Here is a 19,567-nt window from a genome sequence, read left to right on the forward strand (position 1 = left end):
ATAAATGTTTGTGCTTTAGGAAAATTCCACACCACGTCTAATTTCCTTTATTAGTCAGAAAGTCGGGAAGTCATCCCTGGGAATCTGGCCTTACAAAAGCATTCTTCCTGCAACAGCCCTCCCAGCACACGCTCTGACCATGCCCGGTACACTGGGCAGGGGTTCAACAGGCGGACTGCTGCCCTCCTGGTCCTCGAGAACGACATGCCACGTGCCTGGAGTTCCAGGTAAGTGCTGATGATGAGCGCGCCCTGGGAGGCTAAGCGGAGGGGCTGGCACCCTCGCTGGCATTATCTGCAGGTGAGCCCTTCGCGGTCTGGTTCGAATGTCCAGGCTCCCGGTCCCTGTCCAGGCTCCCTGTCCAGAAGGCTGTGCCGTCTGTGAGGACCGGGAGGGGAGAGCCCAGTCCGGGGCCTGGAAGTCTATCGCTTTGGCTCTTTGTGTAGGCGAGGGGCTCAACTTCCGCCCTGCCCGAGCGCGTGCAACCTCAGGGACTTCTCTGGACCTTAGACGAGGTTGTTAAGATCATGCCCATCATGTCTGCAGCTGCATCTGTGACAGACGGGGCATGGATCAGGGCGCCCTGAGCCGGAGGCCACGCCCCCGCTCACCACCGCGGTCCTGCTGGGTCATTAACTTCTTAACGTGTTAACTTCTCCGGGCCTGTTTCTTCCTCCCAGTTCTAAGTGTTGGATCAGAGAACAGCGATTCTCAACCGAGGTCAGTTTTGTCCACCAGGGGACAGTGGGCACCATCTGAAGACCGTGCTGGTTGTCACGACTGGAAGGACACTACCGGCGTCCACAGGGCAGAGGCCAGCGGTGCCAAACATTCTGCAATGCACAGGAGGCCCCCGGCAAGGAGTGCCAACGGCGACGAGGTTGAGAGACCCTGGAGGAGACAAATCCATGCCCAGGTGACACCGCCGAGCTGTCAGGATGACGGGGCAAGGGCGAGGCTGTCGCCAGTCCTCGCTGGGCCGGCCCTGACCTGCGGAGGTGGAGGAGGCTCACTGCCCGGCCCTCCGCTGTCCCTGAGGCCTCCCAGGGAATCCGGTGACATGCAACTGGGATGTCAGACGCTTGTCTGCTCTGGGAATGGGAGGGAACGAGGGAGGAGGAGCTGACGGCTGAGCCTGGAGCCCACGACACGGGGACCCCGGGGGTCCAAACATCGCACTACGGGCTCCTCAGAGTCCGTGACCAACCGGGCCTGCCCTCCCCTCCCCCTCCTCCATCCCACCTTCCTTCCTTAACAGCCTTGCCGGCCAGGTCCCTCCGAGACAGGCAGGAGCCCCCAGCGGGCTGACGCTACGGGCCTCTAAACCGACAGATGTTCACGATGCGTCTCCAGAGACAGAGAAACCAATGTTCTTTATTTTCTTTGAATAGGAGCAGACAGGCCTCTTTCATATCAGGACTGGGAATCGGAGTGCACACAGGAACTATCCACCCGCTTGGGGCCCGAAACTCGTCCCCTGCGGAGCGGAGCTGGCGTTGCGGGCGCAGCCAAGCGTCCCCCATTTGTTTCTCGTTTGCAGTTTCTCTTCGGTTTTCTCTTGTGATTTTCCAAACCAAACAGCTTGGGAGGCGCATCGAAGTGTTTAGGAAGGAGGTAACAGAATACATCCCTCATTCTCTTGAGGTGGCCGTTGGTTGTCTGGCTGCATGTTTCAGCCGACGAAATGTGGACACGGGAGTGCTGGCCACTGGGCCTGGGGGCTGCGTGCCACCTGCAGGGGCCCTGGCGGCCAAGGCCCGCAGACACGCATGGTCGCACTGTGGCGGGAGGTGACAGGTGTCCGAGGCAAACACCTGACTTCCTCGGCATTAGCGCTGCGAGTTATTACCGCAGTATTTCAATGCTTACGCCTGCCTAATTGTGCACAGGCAGCTGGCCCTGGCCCTCCCGGGGGACGCGCTACTGTCCACCTGTCGCTTGACGTTCTTCCTGCTCCCGACCCAGCATCCGTCCCTGAAGGATTTCGCACGGGGGTTTTCAAAGAGCTGGGAATGCGCTTTGTCCCACAGCCGCTGAGCACAGAGAACCATTTAGGATTCATCAAGAGTCACTACCTCGTTCTTTACACAAAATCAACATCAGATGCATCAGATTTAAATGTAAAAATATAAAAGCATGAAAGTACCAGAAAAAAAATGCAGGAGAATTTGACGTGGGGAAGGCATTTCTAACAAGATGTAAAAGCCAGAGGCTATTAAGGAAGAGAGAATAAATTTGACCTCATAAACATTAAAACTTTCTGTCTAAAATGAAAAAAAAAAAAAAAAGAATCAGAGACAAACAGCCGGGCCGCATGTGGCTGGTTATCTGTCACTGCCAGGCCTCCCGAGCTGGAACGCACACTCCCTGAGTGCAAGGCCGTGCTCTCTCCCAGGGCCGCGAGCCCGCAGTGAGCATCAGTAAACGCTGACGCCAGTGGATGAATGAAGAACGGGGAGCCAGGGGAAATGTCTGCCACCGAGGAAGGCCCAGGGACACGTGGCGGGGGTGAGGCGGGGTGCAGGTCAGCGCACTCAGAGAAAGATACATAGCCATACACATGCACGCGCTTCTGAACGACGAGGAAAGGTCTAGAAGGATCACTGGAGACGTCCCGGTAGCTGCCTCTGGAAGCAGGATGGGGTGCTGGGTGGGGGAGCAGTGGGAGGGAGGGCAGGAGGGAGGGGACATCTGTTTCTACTTCGCTTCTCTCTCTTGTCTAAAATTTCACCATGAGGAAGTATTCTCCTGTGATACAAACCAGGCACTCCTGTGTCCCTTTAAACAAAGGGACTGTAGTTAACGATGACTGAAAGGGGAGGGTATGTTGGGGGGGTGCCGGCCAACAGCACAGGGTCTCCGTTGAGACGTACAAGGCCTTCAGAAACACAATACTGCCATCATCTGAGATTTTAAAAGAAAAGGGCGTGAAAGTATTTACATCTTCCTGGTCTTTCGGTTTCGATTCACGAAGGGTGTATCTTCTCTGAATTAAAACCAGGTATCCTACAAAGGACTAGTATCTAGAAGACGTAAAGAACTCAGCAATAAAACAACAAAGGATCCAGTTAGAACATGGGCAAAAAGCATGAAGAGACATTTCGCCAAAAAGGATACACATGACAAGGCGTTCGACGGCCCGGGCTGTCAGCGAGGGCGTGAGCAACACCACGCGCCCAGCACAGAGGCTGAAATGAAATCAGCAGCAACACCGAGTGCGGGCGAGGATGCGGACAGACTGGACCCCTGGCGCGGGGCTGGTGGGGACGGAAGACAGGGCAGCCTCCGGAGAGCCGCCCGGCAGCTTCCCATGAAACCAAACGTGCGAATACCGACCACGCGGCCCCGCACTCACACTCACGGGCCCCGACTCACACTCACGGGCCCAGACTTTCCCCTCACAGGCCCTTTTCACTATTGTGACCCAGACTCACCTCTGCAGACCCAGACTCACACTCCACGGGCCCGACTCACACTCCTTGAACCCAGACTCACACTCTGCAGTTGCCTCCTCGGGCCCGACTCACACTCACGGGCCCAGACTCACCTCTGCAGGGCCTTGCACTGACAGCGGCCCAGACTCACACTCCACGGGCCCACTCTGCAGACCCCGCCTCCTCCTGGGCACGGGCAGGCCCTTTTCACTGGCCAGCAGCCCAGACTCACACTCGCAGTTGCCTCACACCTCCTGGGCCCGACTCACCTCACTGGACCCCAGACTCACACCTCTGGGCAGCCTTGCACTGGCCAGCCCAGACACCTCGGGACCCTCCCACACGGGCCGCACTCCACCTCACCACCCAGGCCCCTTTTCGCCTGTGACCCAGACTCACACTCACGGGCCCCGCACTCACACGGGCCCCGCACTCACACTCACGGGGCCCAGACTCACACTCACACGGCCCCACACTCACACTCACGGGGCCCAGCACTCACACTCACGGGCGTTTATCCCTGAGAAATAGACATTTACGTTCACGGAAAAACAGGTACCCGAACGCTCGTCCCAGGAGACAATCCGGGGTCATTTTGGACGAGAGGCGGAGCAAATCGGGGTCCCATGGATCACTTCCTACTCTGCAGCCGCAGGAATGAACCACTGGTACACACGATGACCTGGGCGAGTCTCCAGGGAGTTATGCTGAGTGAAAAAAAGCTAATTCTGAAAGGTAGCAGACCCTGTGACTCCATTTACGTCACATTTTGAAACGACAGAACTTTAGAAACGGAGAACAGTGGTTGCTGGGGTTGGGGACAGGAGGCGGTGGGAGGGAGGTGGCTACGGCTTCGAAAAGGTGACAGCGAGGGTCTCTGTGGTGATGGCAAGGCTCTGTGTGTTGGCAGTGGTGGCGGACGCATGAACCAACACCCCCCCCACACAAACGAGTCTAAGTCGGCCGGGGCAGGGGGAACGGGCCCCATGTCCGCCTCCTGGCTGCGACTCTGCAGAGGTCACCGTGGGGGCCACTGGGATTTCTTATGACTGCATGTTCTCGCATCTATAGTTATTTCAATGAAAATTTCAATACGAAAGAAGAACCAGAAACGAGACTTCTCCTTCATGGCTATGAAACCCGATTCCATTGATTAATTTTGGATTTGCTGTTTTAAAACCAAGCAAACCAGGGTGACGTCATTAGCAAACAAACCCGGACTCTCATGGGACCCACGCCGGCTAGAAAACCCGGCTCCCACGCAGACTCGAGTCCCTGCTTATTTCATCTCCGGGCCTCTGTGGCGGGAGCAGCGCTCACCGCCGTTAGCACTGGAGCACATGCCACCGGCACGTGCGTCCCTAACAGCTGAGTCCGGCAGTCACAGAATTGAACTGAGCAGTGAGTCCACAGTCTTGCTCCTCGCCTTCCGGCTGACAGCGTCCCACACAGAGGGTGACATGTGGGGCCGACATGGTGCTCGAAGGCCTGGGTTTAGCTCTCTACCCTCCCCCCTCCACCCCTTCTCCCTCCACAGCCCCTGGCTCTAACGGCCGTTCAGTTCAGTAAGCGGTCTGTCCTCCCATTCCCACGCGTGCCTGAACAGGGGGACGGTCAGGTGACACTTCGATTTCATCCCCTGGGGTCACCTCTCTGGGCTTCACCTTCCTCAAGCTGGAAGAGTTGGGACTAGACCATTCAAAGCGTCCCCTCTCCCGCTTAAACAGTCTAACAGTCTATAATGTTATTCAATTTTGGAAGTATAAGCTTACTGATGGGAAAATACACACACAGAATTCCAGATTAACTAGTTTTTTCTAAGTCAAAGGCTTCGCGGTTCCTGGATCTGGGAGCACACTTCCTGCCTCGGTGAGGGTTCTCCAGAGAAACAGAAGCAATGGGACGTGTATGTAGAGAGATGCATTGTAAGGAACTGGCGCAGGTGACCGTGGAGGCTGGCGGGTCCTGACCGCTGCCTGGCCAGCTGGAGACCCAGGAGGGCTGATGGTGTGATTCCAGTCTGAAGGCCAGCAGGTTGGAGACCCAGATGAGCCAGTGTTCCGGTCCGAAGGCAAAAAGGCGTCAACGCCCCGGTTCGAAGGCGGGAGGAATCCTCATTTAAACGTCCATCTCCTCCAGGACGCCCTCACGGAGACCCAGAATGATGTCTGACCGGGCACACACAGAAAAGAACGGACCGGCATGCCACGCCCCTTCCAAGGCGAGGCTTCTGCAGACACGAGGGCTGGAGAGCTGCCCAGGGCCAATCCACTGCTGGGCAGAGCAGAAGGGGCCGGGCGCCCGCTGGTGAGGGGCGATGCGCCTCCCCACGGCAGCCACGAGGTGGCGCTTGCGCGGCCCGGGGACCTCCGAGCGGGCGGGCAAGGGGCTCCACCTCCCAGAGGGTGCGTCCCGCTCCCGGGAGGCAGCTCCCCCCAGACCGTCAGGACAGGGGGGCGTGCCAGGCGGAGCTCGGCCCTCCGGCTCTCCGGCCAGGCTGGCACCTGCAGCAGGTCCTGAGAGTCCCCGGGAAGGGCTGGTGCAGCAGCCCTGTTCCCTGGCCCGTTGCTCACTGACACCTCCATGTGCGCCCACGCGCTGGAAAGTCAGTTTGCTGGATACAAATTCCGGGCTCACGCTTTCTTTCCTCGAAAACCTGAATAATTCCATTTTCTCCCTGCATAACGCTCAGCCTTTGAAAAGCCTGATTTGCCCCCCAGATGCCTCAAAGATCTTTCTCTTTAAAATCCAGCACTTTTACTAAAATATTTCTTGGTTTTGGTCATTCTCAGGTACTTGTCCTTCCAATATTACCATTATGTTTGATCTTTGCTTACCTTCATTTTCTCTATTCTTTTTCTGATTTGTACAATTTTCTTTTGTACCTTTCATTTCTCTTAAAACACATATTTTTTACTTTGTGTTCCTTCCGATTCAATCTGAATTTCTGAAGTGACTTTTTTCATTCACTTCTAATTCTTTGTCACCTCATTTCTGGTTTTTTTTCTAATTCATGCTTTTCTTTTAGATAAAGTTCACTAACAAACGGCTTGCTTTCTGTTTTGTGGGCACATCTTTCTGGCTTGCAGGGTGTCATTCTGCTTCTTATTCTCGGCTTTGTATGGACTCGACTCTGATACTCTTCTGATGCTTGTTAAGTGTTTAAAACACAAGTCCATTTGCTTCCAGACCTTTCCTGGCCACTGCCCTCGCCTGTTTCGGCCTGGGTCTCCCTTCTTTCCTGTGCCTGTTCTGCTTTTTCCTCAGTGTGGGGTCCTTTAGCAGGACGCCCTGGCGAGTCACTTTGGGGAGTTTCTCAACAGCAGCCCTTGGGGTTCGCCAGCTGCTGGAAGGAGCACAGCCCGGCATGGCCCACCTGCTGGGCTCGCATGGGCCACTGTGCTCCCCACTGGGTACCTACCGGCTCGGCCAGGGCCCTGCTCTCCGACCCACCACCAATCTGTTGGTCCTGTGACTACCGCGGTTTGTGCCTCTCTTCGGGGTTTATGGAGCCATGCTATCACTTAGTTTTGTCGTATGTGAAATCCATAGGGTTTTTTATTACTGTAGTAGAATGTATGTAACAAGGTTTGCCATTTTAACCATTTTTACACGCACGGTTCAGCTGTCCATAGGTTTGAGGTTTTGCAATCTGCTTGTTCTGTTTCTATGTGAGGATGCCACTACGTAGCCATCTTCCCAGAATCCCCCCCTTTCCCAAGCCCCAGCTTTTCAACAGAACCGATCCACTGGTTTGCTGCTGGCCTGACTCGAGAACTGAAAGGCACCCAAGGGTTAGGCTCTGTTGACATTCAGAGTGTACTTACGGATAAACACAGCTTGGAGGCTGGGTGGCCCACCGTGAACAGGTTGCCCTACAAACACTGTGTAAGACATTGCACTTCACCGCATACTCCGGGAGTCGAGAGGCGCACAGCACATAGGGGAGACAACCCCAGCCCGTTTCTGAGGTTGCCGCTGCTGCCTCCGTGGCAACCTGATGCCAGACCAAAGGCTGAGTCAAAGCAGGCCTGGCTCGCTGACAGGCAGACACGAGAGCGTGAAGGCAGGTCGTGCAAAAGCCCCTCTTTCCTTCGGTGACAAGGCGGCCGTGTCATCCGCAGGTCATTTTGGTGCCGCTGAGGTGGGATTGAGCATGCACATTTGGGCATCGCTGGCTCCCCACACCGCGTCCCAGCCAGGCCCCCAGGTTGGGTCTCAAGGGCAGACACTGACTAGGAAAGCGAGTGACCTCACAGCTCCCGATGCAGGAGGCACCAGGGCTGCAGGTGGCAGGCGAGCTGTGTGCTACTCTGTGTGCCACGCCACCCCTGCAGACCTGACTGGCCGGGAGCTGGGGGCAAGGTGGCCCAGGGCTCTGAAGGTCTATACCTGGCCACTGTGTTTTCTCTGAGGCCACCTGACCTTAAAGGAACCGTTTTACTAGTACAGAAACACCGTCTCGGGTCATCACGCCGTGCTTCCGTCTTGTGGAGTTCAAGAGATACCACAGCACGCGTCCTGGAGGCAAGGCGCCTGCGAGCACTGGGCTTCACCCCTGTCCCGGCCGCCCCCGCCGCGACCCTCCTGCAGGACCGTCCACCTCCCGGCCAGCGGCGCCACACAAGCGACACGGCTCTCGAACCTCTGGCGCCAGCGCGCGCTCGGAACCGCCCGCCCTTCGGTCCCCCGTCTCCCAACACGCCGGCTCTCCGGGAGAGACTCTGCAGCAAAAAAGGGACGTTTTCTTTAAAACGGTTCACATTTATTATTGGTAACAATAAAAAAATCTTTTAAAGACTATCAGTATTGTATTACCAAGAGTGAGGTAATATGTTTACAAAACATTTACAGAATTCGATATGTAAATAATGCATTTAGGGAGGAAAGTGAATTAAGACACAAATAGAAGGAAACCAAAAGAATGGTTAGTGCTGAAGACAGGAGAGGTGACAGCAGGGTCTGAGGAAGCGCGGGGCACGCAGAGGCCGCGGCGCGAGCTGCACCGTCACGCACGCGCCCCCGCGAGTAAGCCTGTGGCGTCTGTGCCGTTGTGTGCTCTGAACGCTAAAGACGCTTCCACCTCTGGGGATAAAACAGTGCCACTTCTGAATCAACTTAAAAGAAACAGGTCTTCGGACTGGGGGGTGGGGGGGAATGGCTGCAATTCAAATAGTTCTACAAACATCCCTGGGTTGGTGTGGCCTGTTGAGTGGAGCGCTTTCTTGGCAGCTGTCAGCAAAATCGCCATCTGAGACACAGAGAAAGAGACGGGGAGAGAGAAGGAAGGGACCATCTTCAGGTCCTTATAACGTGGAAGGGAAGCACCGACTGGAAGCGGCAGATGCACCTCCTGACCTGGCCGAGCTTTCTGGAGACAAGCCTTAGGTGCCAACGATGGGTTTATCTTTTCAGAGGAAACGCAGAGCCGCGTTCCAGGAAGGCTGTCAGCGCGGGGGGAGCCTCGCGTCACTGACGGGGCAGGAGGGCTGTGCTGTTCCTTCTGGGCCCTCCCAGCACCTCCCCTGGGGGCGCACACACGTGCTCCATGGCTCTCCAACCACACGGACACCCGCCTCATGCCTGCACAGCAGACTGGCAACAATGTGACTGGGGTTCCTGCGCTCGTCACATGCACCGATGGCAGCTGCGGGGACTTCGGCTCTTATCTTTAAAAGCACAGTCCCTGCCACACACACCACCACACATACCTTCATCACAGACACTAATCTGATGCAATATCCAGACGGATCCACGAATAACCCACTTTTCCCATAAAAAGCCAAGAAAATGAGGGCCAGTGCAAGACAGACCAGGCTTTGCAACCGGGAATCAAATAGAAAATGTAAAAGGCAAACCAATCTCATATTCTGATTTGCTCCTATGAAGTCTTGTCACCTAAACTAAGGTTCCAATTGCCTGGGCCCCTCCAGCACCAAAGGCACACACACCCACAAGTCCACTTCCTTTTGCAGAGAAGCAGGGCTCCTACAGGTCACGTGCTCTCAAGTGGCCACACAAGGAGACTGCAGTTAGCTAAAGCGAACACTGACTGGACAGCTTCAGAATAGCAAACGTGACTCGCTCCGTCTGCAGAACACCCTTCTAGTGACCAGAAGGGTCACCTAGGCTCTGACACCACTAAGCCATGGAGGGACAGAGGACATAAACCCAGATGAGCTCACACTAACGTGGGCGACAGAACGAAGAGAGGGGGGAACCCGCTGCCCAAGCTCACGCACAGGAAGCACCGAAAAGACTGGGAGAGGAGGGAAGAGAAAACCGTGTTTAATGATGGCGGTGTCTTCGTGGCGCTGAGGGGAGTCCCCGAGGACCCCCGGGCCTGCCAGCACCCACTCGAGAACCGTGGATCCACCTGGCCCCCAGGAGCTGGGCTGGGTGCTCGCACCGGCTGCCTGAGTCCTTCCAACTTAAGCGGTGTCTGCTTGGACGAAAAGGTATCTAGCGACTGTCACTTAACTCATGGGCCAGGCCAACTACCAGCAGGGAGAAGGCGAGGACTGCACCTTAGGGACAGCTGGCAGCTTCTGCTCCACGCAGGTCGCCTCTGAAGGACGGTGGAGGAATTCATCATCCACTAGTGGAGATTGTTCAAAGACTTTTTTGCATCGACATTTGAGACAAAGTCAAACTCGTAATTGGTATAGAAACTACTTTCTTTCGAGAGAGCCCTTGTGCTCTGACTTGATTCTGTGCACGCTGTGTACAAAACCTATGGCTGTGTTGTGAGAGCTAAAACTACCTGTGGAGACGGTTTCGAGATCAGTGACCACGCCTACCATCTCGAGAGCTACCTGCTACCTAAGAGAGGAGTCTGCGCAGTGTGGCTGCCGGGTGGGCGGAGCGCGGTGGGCTGTCCGAGGAGGCACGGCTGTCCCCACCGCACTGGCACGGGTGTCGCAGCACTACCTGGAAATCATGGAGCTGGAGTGAGACTGGCTGGAGGAGGTGGTGGCGGCGCTCAGCTGGGAGAATCCGCTGTGGCTGGACTCCAGGCTGGTCATAGAACCTCTGCAAAGGGCACAGGAGTAGTGTGGGGCATGAGGGCGGGGCTTCACGCCGCTCCGCCTCCCACTCGCCCTGCCCCGCCTCCCGGTCACGCTGCCCCACCTCCCACGCCCATGGCCAGTCTTGTCCTCTCTGCAACCCCCGCAGCACCCCTACCGCCCAGAACAGCAGGCAGGGGCCCTCAGGGACATGGTTCCCTGCCGCTCGTACACGCAGATGCCATCGTGAACTGGCAATGATAAGTGGCCCGAAGCCTCCCACCCGCGTCTTGCGCTCCCCCGACCCAGTCGGCAGTCAGGCGGTGGCCCAGCCGTGCTGGGGGCCCGTACCTGAAATCCTCCGACCCGATCACCTCGGTGTAGTACATCACTTTGCACTTGTGGGAGGGGACCTGCAGGGAGGCCAGCACGTCGTCCACTCGAGGCAGGGTGGCCGCACACGCCGGCATGCTGTGGAACTTCCACTGCAGGATGTAGAAGCCCGGCCACCGTGTCACGTGTGAGCCCTGGAACAAGGCGAGAAGAGCTGGCTGAGCAGGCCTCCCTCCCGGTCCCCACCCTACAGTGGGTGCGCGACCCTGCCCAGGGAGCTGTCCCGCGTCCACTCGGATGCGGCGGCGAGCACTGGCATCTGGACAAGGGACGGACACACTGCTTTGGTTCGTTACCAGGGCTGGTCCCATGCCACCTCCACTCGAGGGCCAGTCCTGTGGCCAGGCCCCTGCTAAGGGCTGGGAAGGCCACAGAGGGTAACACTGAGTCTGTCCGCCCCAGGGACTCGCAGCCTCATGGGAAGGAAGGCCAGGATGGAAGAGCTCGAGGTGGGGAGACCTCCACTCAGCCTAGGGTCGGTCACGAGAGGTCACCTGGACCGGACAATGCTCTCTGACACGCTTCCCATGATCTTACCAGCATAGTCAGGTGGAAAAGATGACCACCTAATATTGAATGCTAACCTGTGAAAATTGCCTTCTCCATTAATTCTGTGATACAGCTTAAAATATTTATTATTTTTAAAACTGAATAGAATGTTCTTTTTTACTCTGCTTCTAAGACCACCAAGACACTGGCTGGCTTATCTCTGAAAACTATAAAGGCAGTAAAGTTATGCGTGAAGGTCAGAAGTACACAACCACATTCTGAGCACAAGCACTGAAAATAACTGGCTCAAATTTTATAAGTGAACTGATGAAGCATTTTCAAAGAAATGAGAATGCTCACTAATGACAGTTAACAGTCCCCCAAGTGCGTGTTCCTCTCGCTTCTATTTAGGGCGCTCTTCCTCTGAAGGGAACAAACGGAACATGGTCAAGGACGTGGTTGGGGAAGTCTCACGAATCCCAGCTGTGTGTGCACATAATGCCTCTTCCTTCCTTGCTATGTCACTTTTAGGAAACACTTCTACAGAAAACTCAATGCACCGTAGGTGTCAGACAGTCATCGGCTGTGTCCGACACCACTGCTCAGGTTTGAGCTATTTCTCCGAAGACTCACGTGGCCCCCTGAGTCGCTGTGACCACCCCTAAAAGCGGACCCCTAACTGCTCTCCGCACAGCGCGGGCGAGCTGTGGAGATGGGCGTGCGGTGTTACCTGCACGCTCTCCCCTTCTCTGCAGATCAGGGGCGACTCCACCATGCTGTAGTCCCGGCCCAGCTGCCACACTCTGTCGATGAGCTGCACGTTGTTCCCTCCCGGGGAAGTGATGCTGTGTGCCCCCAAGGAGTCCTTTTTGGGTGGCTGTGGCGATCTCTTAGAGTGATAGATGTTAAAGACGATGTCTCCTTTGCACACATCAAAGTCCCAAGTGATGACCGAAGAGGCGTCCACAATCTGAATGAGAATCTGGAAAAGGAGATGGTCACTGAGTCAGGCTATGCGCTATGGCAGCACTGTCCCCCCGTAGCACCTTCCAGCCCAGCAGTGTGCTGTGGCAGGGGTACAGGACCAGCAGACCTCCTCCCCCAGATTCACACTCTGACCGCCCAGGACTCTGTCTTACTCTCCCCATTCTTTCAGCCGACGGGCCCCGCTACGTGCCAGGGGCCCCGCTCTGCGCACTTCGCTAGCCACACCTGTGGTCCCCATGACAAGACCTTCAGCCAGCACGCAGAAACACTGGGTCCTGGCCGTAAAAACGTCTTAACAAGACGAAACAGAAATAACTCGAGATGGTGTAGAAGTGGGTCCGTGGAATGCTCTAGGCTGGCGAGCACAGGAAGGTGGGAGCTAGACAAAGACCACACGGAGGGGAGGGGCCTGAGCACAGGGGCCGAGGCAGCTTTGCTCAGACGGGACCCTGGCAGTGGGCTGCGTGGGGCGAGGGGAGCCACGCGGCACGGGGTTAGGGGAAGGGTCCAGGGGCTGGGTGCCAATCTAAAATTTATACTTTACACGGTGCCCACATGAAGTTTCCCAGCGGAGACTGATCACAGTTACAGTTTCGAAGACCGCGGCGGGCAGGATGAGAGCTAGAACCAGCTGGGGGAAGTTACGCATTCACTAACGCCTCAGCGGAAGCCCTGCTCCCCCCACAGGCCCGCCTGGCGAGCCTGGGGCACGGCGCCTGTGGCGCTCTGCTTTGTCACATGGCTCTCCCCTCCCTCCACTGCTGACACGTCTGGCGCTTGACCAGCATCTGCACCTCGGCATTTCCTTAAAGAAAGCCAAGGGAGTGGGGGTGGGGTCCGGTGAGAACCGCGCTGGCACTAGCGACGCGGCCCCCTCTCTTTCTTCAGCAAAGCGGCTCCCCAGGGGCAGACCTCTCCTGAGACCTTATTTCCTGCATTCACAATGGGGACATATAACTCAGCCTTCATTTGAGAAGCATCACTGTCCTCGATTTGTGCTTTACTTAACCCCCAAAGCAGAAATGAACTTTTCACTGTTCTGATACGGAAAACCTGGCTACCCGTTTTCACAGATACCGTTATCTGTGACCCACAAGAAACAGATCGTGCCTGTAAGGTCTCACCGTGGACAAGAGCGACAGTAACCTAAGAAACGACGGACGAGAACTCTGCCTCCTCGAGCCGCCTCCAAGTTAGAAACACAAACGATCCGCAAGACATAGTCGTGCAAACTAGAGACTGCCCACAGAACCCATGGCCTGTTCGGGCCGGAGCAACAGTGACGGGCAGATGGCACTGGGAGGCCCGGCGGCAAGGACAAACAGCAGGTGGCCGAGCTGGGCAGCTGCTGCGGCAGGAGGCAGGAAGAGCCCGAGCCGCAGGCCACCTCTCCAAATGCCTGTCCGCCAGCTCTGAGCCACGAACCTCACCCCGGCGCTCCGGGAAGGGGGACGCGTGAGTCCTTACATCGCAGCTCACGCACGATGTCACAGAACACGGCGTACGTAAAACACAGGAATACTCGTTTCTGCACCAAAATGTGACAGCAAAAAGACACTTCACCTACGATCAGGCGCCAACAAAACCCTGAGGACAAAGACCAGGGGAAGCTCTGACTCTCCTAAAGCGAACTCATCTGGGAAGATGCCCCGGGGCACGGCTGTGGGGGGACGGGCGCGGCCACCCGGGCACCGCCCCTCACCTCCCCCTCACCTCGTGCGGGGCGCCTTTGAAGACGCTGGCAGACTGGTAGATGGTTTCCGTCCACAGCTTGAGGTCTTCGTTTTCCAGCTCCTCCGCGGTCCTGTACAGCGATTTGGGGACCAGCCCTCCCTCCGGCACTTCGCACTGGAAAGGCAAACACGCCGGTGAGAGGCGGGCACTGACACACGCCCTCTGAACACCAAACGTCACACACCCCGATGTGGCCGACTCTGGGAAGCTGCTCAGAAAGTGGGAAACGCTGGCAACGCCCTCAAATCCTCTGCTGTGCTTAGCGAAGCAGTTTTCAAAAACCACTCACGTACGTGTGTCTTGCTTTAAATAAATGAAGCTGGTCTCCCACAGAATTCACACTAGTACGTACGAGGTAACGTAACAATTACAGACATTTACATCGTGTTGTAAAGGGAAAACGTGTCAAGAATTTTACCCTCAGCAACTACAGGCACTGTTTTTACTCTGCGCAATTAAGGTTAAGATACATCATCGACGCTGAAAGCTTTGAGTCCACCTCAAGTCAAGCGATCGGGCCAAAACACCAGCCAAAAAATGATAAAGGAGAGCTTCTTTTGCATTTGCTTGAAACAGGCTAAGCTGAATTAGAATTTGTACAGTTCATAAATTTCCTGTTTGACCTTGACATATGACTTAATGGTGCAGGTCGTAACATCCGAACGCGTCCTAGACCGTCAGCTGCGGGAGGCAGCCACACTGAAGTGACACACCAGTCTTCAGCTGGCCGTGCCGCATGACTGGAGACACGTCACGGGAACGACATCCTGTCAGAAACATCGGACTGACGTGCTTAAAGCCCTCCAGCCGCAGGAAAGCTGAGAGACCGCCGCCTCTTCAAGACCAGCAGCACGGACAGCGGGCAGAGAGGGGTGACCTCGGCCAGTCACCAGGACGCGCCCATCGTGAGTGCATCGCTGTGGCCAGTGGCAAATGCCGGCACCGTCCTCCGTGAGTCAGGCCCTCTGCTCCAGCGTCAGTCTCCTAGTCCTCATTAGAAGGAGCAACTACACGGCCGTTCCCGTACGTAACAGAAGCCGTCTGTGGGTTTCCACAAATCTGACCTCAGAGTTAACCTCACAGGCACTTGGAACGCTGGGGTCCTGCAACTGACTCGCTCCTCTGCGCTGCACTGTGATAGCCTGCGACCCCTCCCAGCAGCCCTGATGACCCCGGAGCTTAATCGAGTGCTGTTTAAATGCCTCTAACCATCCAGGAAGACTTCCCCACAAGCCCAATTCGTTAGCCAAATGCATGAGTCAAATCCAGCGTGTGCGCATTTGAAAAGGATAACTTCATTTACTGTAAGGAGAGGAGGGACCCTTTCTCTCCTAGGAACCCAACATATGATAGCATGGCTCCCTTCGGCGAGTCACCAGACCTCGCCAGGCTTCGTCAGGCAGTTGAGCCCCAGAAGCTGTAAGGCCCCGAGGGAACTGAAACTCTCCGATTCGCTCACTGCAGCGCAGGCTGTAGAAGGGGAGGCTCCACCTGGTACTCCAACAACTTGGTGTATTAAAAACTGCAAGTTACATAAGAGAGAACTAGTTCTCCGAATTCAACCTCTTTATAAAACGTTATTCTGATTTACTGTCAAGGGGAAAACTTTTTTGAGAATCATTTTGATTTTTTAACAGCGTTTTTAAAAAACACACAGCTCCTCCAACACAGTTTGAAAATCTGATTCACACGAAGCTGAGTGAATAAAAGCAAGCTGCAATTAGATTAGATTCTGAAACAAATTCTCACGAGTCTGTCACGATGCAGAAACGTGCTTGCTGCCGACAGTCTCCTGACGGGTGGATCAGAGACGCCAGCCATGGAAGTTCTGAAAACCATCGTGCAAACCAGCACCCACCTCCCCGCCCCGTAAGCGGCCAGCACGCGGACACCTTCGAAGTCCGTACCATGCACTCTCCGCCCAGGAAGTCTGGGATGACCTCTTTATCGATGTAGTCCAGCAGGCCCCCGGGGCCCTGGTAGTCGTTCCCCGCATAAATCAGGAACTTCCTTCTGGTGTTGTCATCGATGAACGGGCTGACCTGTAAGCAATTTAAAAGGACCATGCAGTCGTGTTTGCTTGGCTGTCTGATCTTCAAAAATTAAAATTACAATGTGCTATTACGAGTGGGAAAAGGGAATTTGAGTTTCAAACTCTTTTTCTGTAAAGTCCACGTGCATGACATTAGGACACCCAGGAACTCTTTCTCCCCTCATACAAGTTGAGAAATTTTCTATCTTTCCCTGTTAATTTTTTCCCCTACCTAGTCAAGACTTAGAGCCAGAGGCACACGTACACGGAGGCACGCACATCTGGCACACGTACACGGAGGCACGCACGTCTGGCACACGTACACGGAGGCACGCACGCCTGCCTTCCACATGGCTAACCGTCACTGCAGAGCAGCATGCACACGCACCAGCGTCCAGAGGACAGGGAAGACCCTGGGCGCGCGCAGGATCAGCAGGCGGCCCAGCGTCTCGGGGTAGTTGGCCTCCACCACCTCGATGATCCGCAGCAGCGCCTTGACGCCAGGCCTCCACAGGTGGCGCATGTTGAGCCCCTCCAGGTCCACCAGGCAGGTCCATGAGCTGCAGATGGCACAGACAAGTTCACTCAACAGATGGCACAACTAGCAGACTGGGTCTGTAACTGTCTTTTTCTTTTCGGTATTATAAAATAGTCATTTAGATCCATTTCTAAAAATATACCACTTTTTAAAATGACGGTGTTATGAACTATACTTACATCTACTTGTACAGAGCACGTGGGGTCGGTGTGGTAGGACCAACCCTGGACTCTCAAACCGAGAGTGAATAAAATCCCCGGTCTAACATGCTCAGCAATCTAGCCAGTGAGGCATGTGACAGGCTGAGCCACGACTGCTGACCGCACGGGCACGTGTCTGGCCCTTTAACAGGCGGTGTGACTGAACTGCAGTAAGCTATCCTCCACAAGTATTTAAGTCAAGCACCGCATCAGGAGCTGCGAACACAGCAGTGAACAAAACCCCTCAAAATGCCTACCCCACGGGACTTACATCCTCGTGAACCACCTGCCCCTTCGCAGTGTCAATCTCTGAATTGTCAGTTTGCTATGACTATGAGTATGACTTAGGAACACAGAATACTTTTTTATATTCCTCACACCAAACAAAACGAAACAAAACGAAACAAAACCAAACCCAGACAAATCAAAACCTGTAACTCTGGGCTCACAAAGGCCATGCAGACTAACCAGACAGGCCAACCCACTCAGACTGCCCTAATGCCTCAGGGATCAGAAATACCAAAAGCCAGCAGCTGTCCCTCAGCTGACCGTGTTACGCTGATCTATTTTCTACCTTTTAGAACACGTATTGGAAACAGTCAACTATTTAGATTTTGTTCTGAAATCTAAAACTCAAACCAGCTTTGGGTCTAAAAATCAACTAGAAATACTGACCGCGTATGCGCAATAAGCGAGAAGGAGAAGCAAGGCCACACGCCCACCTGATAGGCCTGCCAAAGACCTTCGTGTTCTCTTCACACCGTCTGAGCCCCTCTTCGTTGATGGACAGAACCTGCGCGTAAAAGGACCGTAAAACTCTGCTGAGTGAAAGAAGCCACCGGCGCTGCGTCACGCGAGGGGAGCGCCAGCACGGCGCATGTCAGGCACGCGTGGCAACCGGAAACGTCGTCTACCTAGGTTTCCTGACGCACAACGCATCCCCGACAAAGAACTCCTGCTCTCAAAAGACAATGAGCCGTCCGTGGCCAGGTGACAGCGACCCCAGGGAAAATCAGTTAGGAGGGGGGCACCAGATGGGTGCGGAGGGCGGGGCCTGCTACAGTTATCTTCAGAACAAGTGTCCCTGGAATAGTCTATGGAGTGGGGGACATCTGTGACACCACATGCGCCAGCCAAGAGAAAGGGCGGTGTTAGAATTGGCTGGAGGTACGGCTGAGGGGAGCCTCCACCCCTGGCTGGACAACAGACCCCTCCCCTTCAGAAGTGGCCCATCCGCGTCTTCGCGTGCACGTTGTGTGTCATGCGGGTATGTATGCACGCACGTATGAACACACACCCTGTGGCGGGACTAACAGAAGACACGACAAAATGCCAATGGTGGACGCTGAGGGGAACTGGATTATAGATGTGCCTTTTCCAGTTGTTTGTTACAAGGGCCACACTCTTCTCCTTGTAACTCCCACACAGTGGGGCTGGGCCTGGAGTCGGGGGGCGGGGAGCGGGGCGTTTACAGCCATCCCGACAGTCAGCGCTAGGAGCCTGGACGAGGACGCGGAGAGGTCTGGCTGAGAGACAGCTCAAGGGCGAGTCAGGGAGGGAGAGTGGGGACCGATTCGGTGCGGGAATGAAGGACGAAAGATGACCAGAATCAGCTCCCAAGTAGTCATCTTGAGTGGCTACTCTGATTTTATTGATGCTTCACTGTGAAAAGCATTCTTATAACTTTTGTACCCATTTTTGAAATTTTAAAAATATATCACTAGATTTTCCTCTCTAATTACAAAAGCAACACACGCCTGTTATGACAGGACATTCAACACCCCGATCCTGCCGACAGAGGCCCAAACGGAGCCGGCGTCCAGCCGCGTCACTTACATATCTGAGCAGGGCCTCCTCCCCGAGGGCCCTCACCAGGCCTTTGGTGTCCATCTGCCCCAGCCGGAGCACGTAGAGTGGCCGCCCATCTGCGGGAGGGACAGAGGAGAGAGGAGGTGTTACCAGCCCCCGTCCTGCCGTGAAGCCCAGGACAGCACCCCACGCCCCACATTGAGGGATGTGCTCCCCACATCCCAGGCCACTGTGAGCTCTCTCTCTCTCTCTCAGGAGCAGCGCTGGGTGTGCGTGCGTGCGTGCGTGTGTGTGTGTCAAGTCTCTCCATCCTTTTCCCCAAAATCCTGTGAAAGGAAAAAGCAAAGGCCACTGACAGCAGCTCAGTGGGGTCCTGGAGCCAGCTCTGCCTCTGTCCGACTCCAACCGCGGGCACTGGCCGTGGCCGTCGCTGGGCTTGGCCTCCTCACTTAAATGACCAGGGGACTGAGTGGAGCTGCCTTCCAACAGCGGGAGGACCTCTGACTATCTACTACACTATTTCCTCCATTCCCACCCTAAGGACCAAGGGCACTGAGGACTTTCTAGAAATCTTAAATCCACACCAACCAGCACGCGGGCTCTACTTCCTTACAGCCTAGAAGAACTAGAGACCAAGAGGAACCTAACTCACCACGTAAATCCCTGTCACCACGAGCCAGCTGCACAGAGGGATAAAGATGTTGGTGGCCAGACTGTGTCCCTAGAGTCAGCAGTTCCTAGATTCCTGCCACTCGCTGCCTCAGGAGAGCAGCAGAAAGCACAAGGACAGATCACGCGCCCGAAAAGACACCAAGGCCTGTCTTCTGTTGTTCACAGCGGGTCAGTGCTTGTCATCCTGACACGGGGGCCCAAATTTCTTGAATTTAATGCCTGGTGAACTTCACCTCTTGGGAGAATCTGGGTCTAGATTTGTTCTACTTAAA

General features: G+C 55.3%; 1 protein-coding gene and 1 long non-coding RNA gene across 5 annotated transcripts in view; both read right to left on the reverse strand.

Moving 5' to 3' along the window:
- The window catches only part of LOC120600205 (uncharacterized), a 12,025-nt gene extending 4,275 nt beyond the window's left edge, over nt 1-7,750 (reverse strand). Inside the window, exon 1 of the long non-coding RNA XR_005652142.1 lies at nt 5,221-7,750. This is a non-coding gene — a long non-coding RNA (uncharacterized LOC120600205). The remainder of the gene's footprint in view (nt 1-5,220) is intronic.
- Nucleotides 7,751-8,177: 427 nt separating this feature from the next.
- SEC14L1 (SEC14 like lipid binding 1) overlaps nt 8,178-19,567 on the reverse strand; it is a 43,905-nt gene continuing 32,515 nt past the window's right edge. For all 4 annotated transcript variants that reach the window (XM_039859588.1, XM_039859590.1, XM_039859589.1 and 1 more), the window contains 9 exons: nt 18,651-18,739; nt 17,537-17,607; nt 16,465-16,636; nt 15,952-16,086; nt 14,024-14,158; nt 12,054-12,305; nt 10,793-10,968; nt 10,365-10,466; nt 8,178-8,685 (listed from right to left, as the gene is read on the reverse strand). In XM_039859588.1, coding sequence (XP_039715522.1) covers nt 8,670-8,685; nt 10,365-10,466; nt 10,793-10,968; nt 12,054-12,305; nt 14,024-14,158; nt 15,952-16,086; nt 16,465-16,636; nt 17,537-17,607; nt 18,651-18,739 — 1,148 coding nt within the window. In that variant the 3' untranslated portion in view covers nt 8,178-8,669. The remainder of the gene's footprint in view (nt 8,686-10,364; nt 10,467-10,792; nt 10,969-12,053; nt 12,306-14,023; nt 14,159-15,951; nt 16,087-16,464; nt 16,637-17,536; nt 17,608-18,650; nt 18,740-19,567) is intronic.

Source organism: Pteropus medius, unplaced genomic scaffold (assembly GCF_902729225.1).
Source record: "Pteropus medius unplaced genomic scaffold, Ma_sr-lr_union100, whole genome shotgun sequence".
NCBI lineage: Eukaryota > Metazoa > Chordata > Mammalia > Chiroptera > Pteropodidae > Pteropus > Pteropus medius.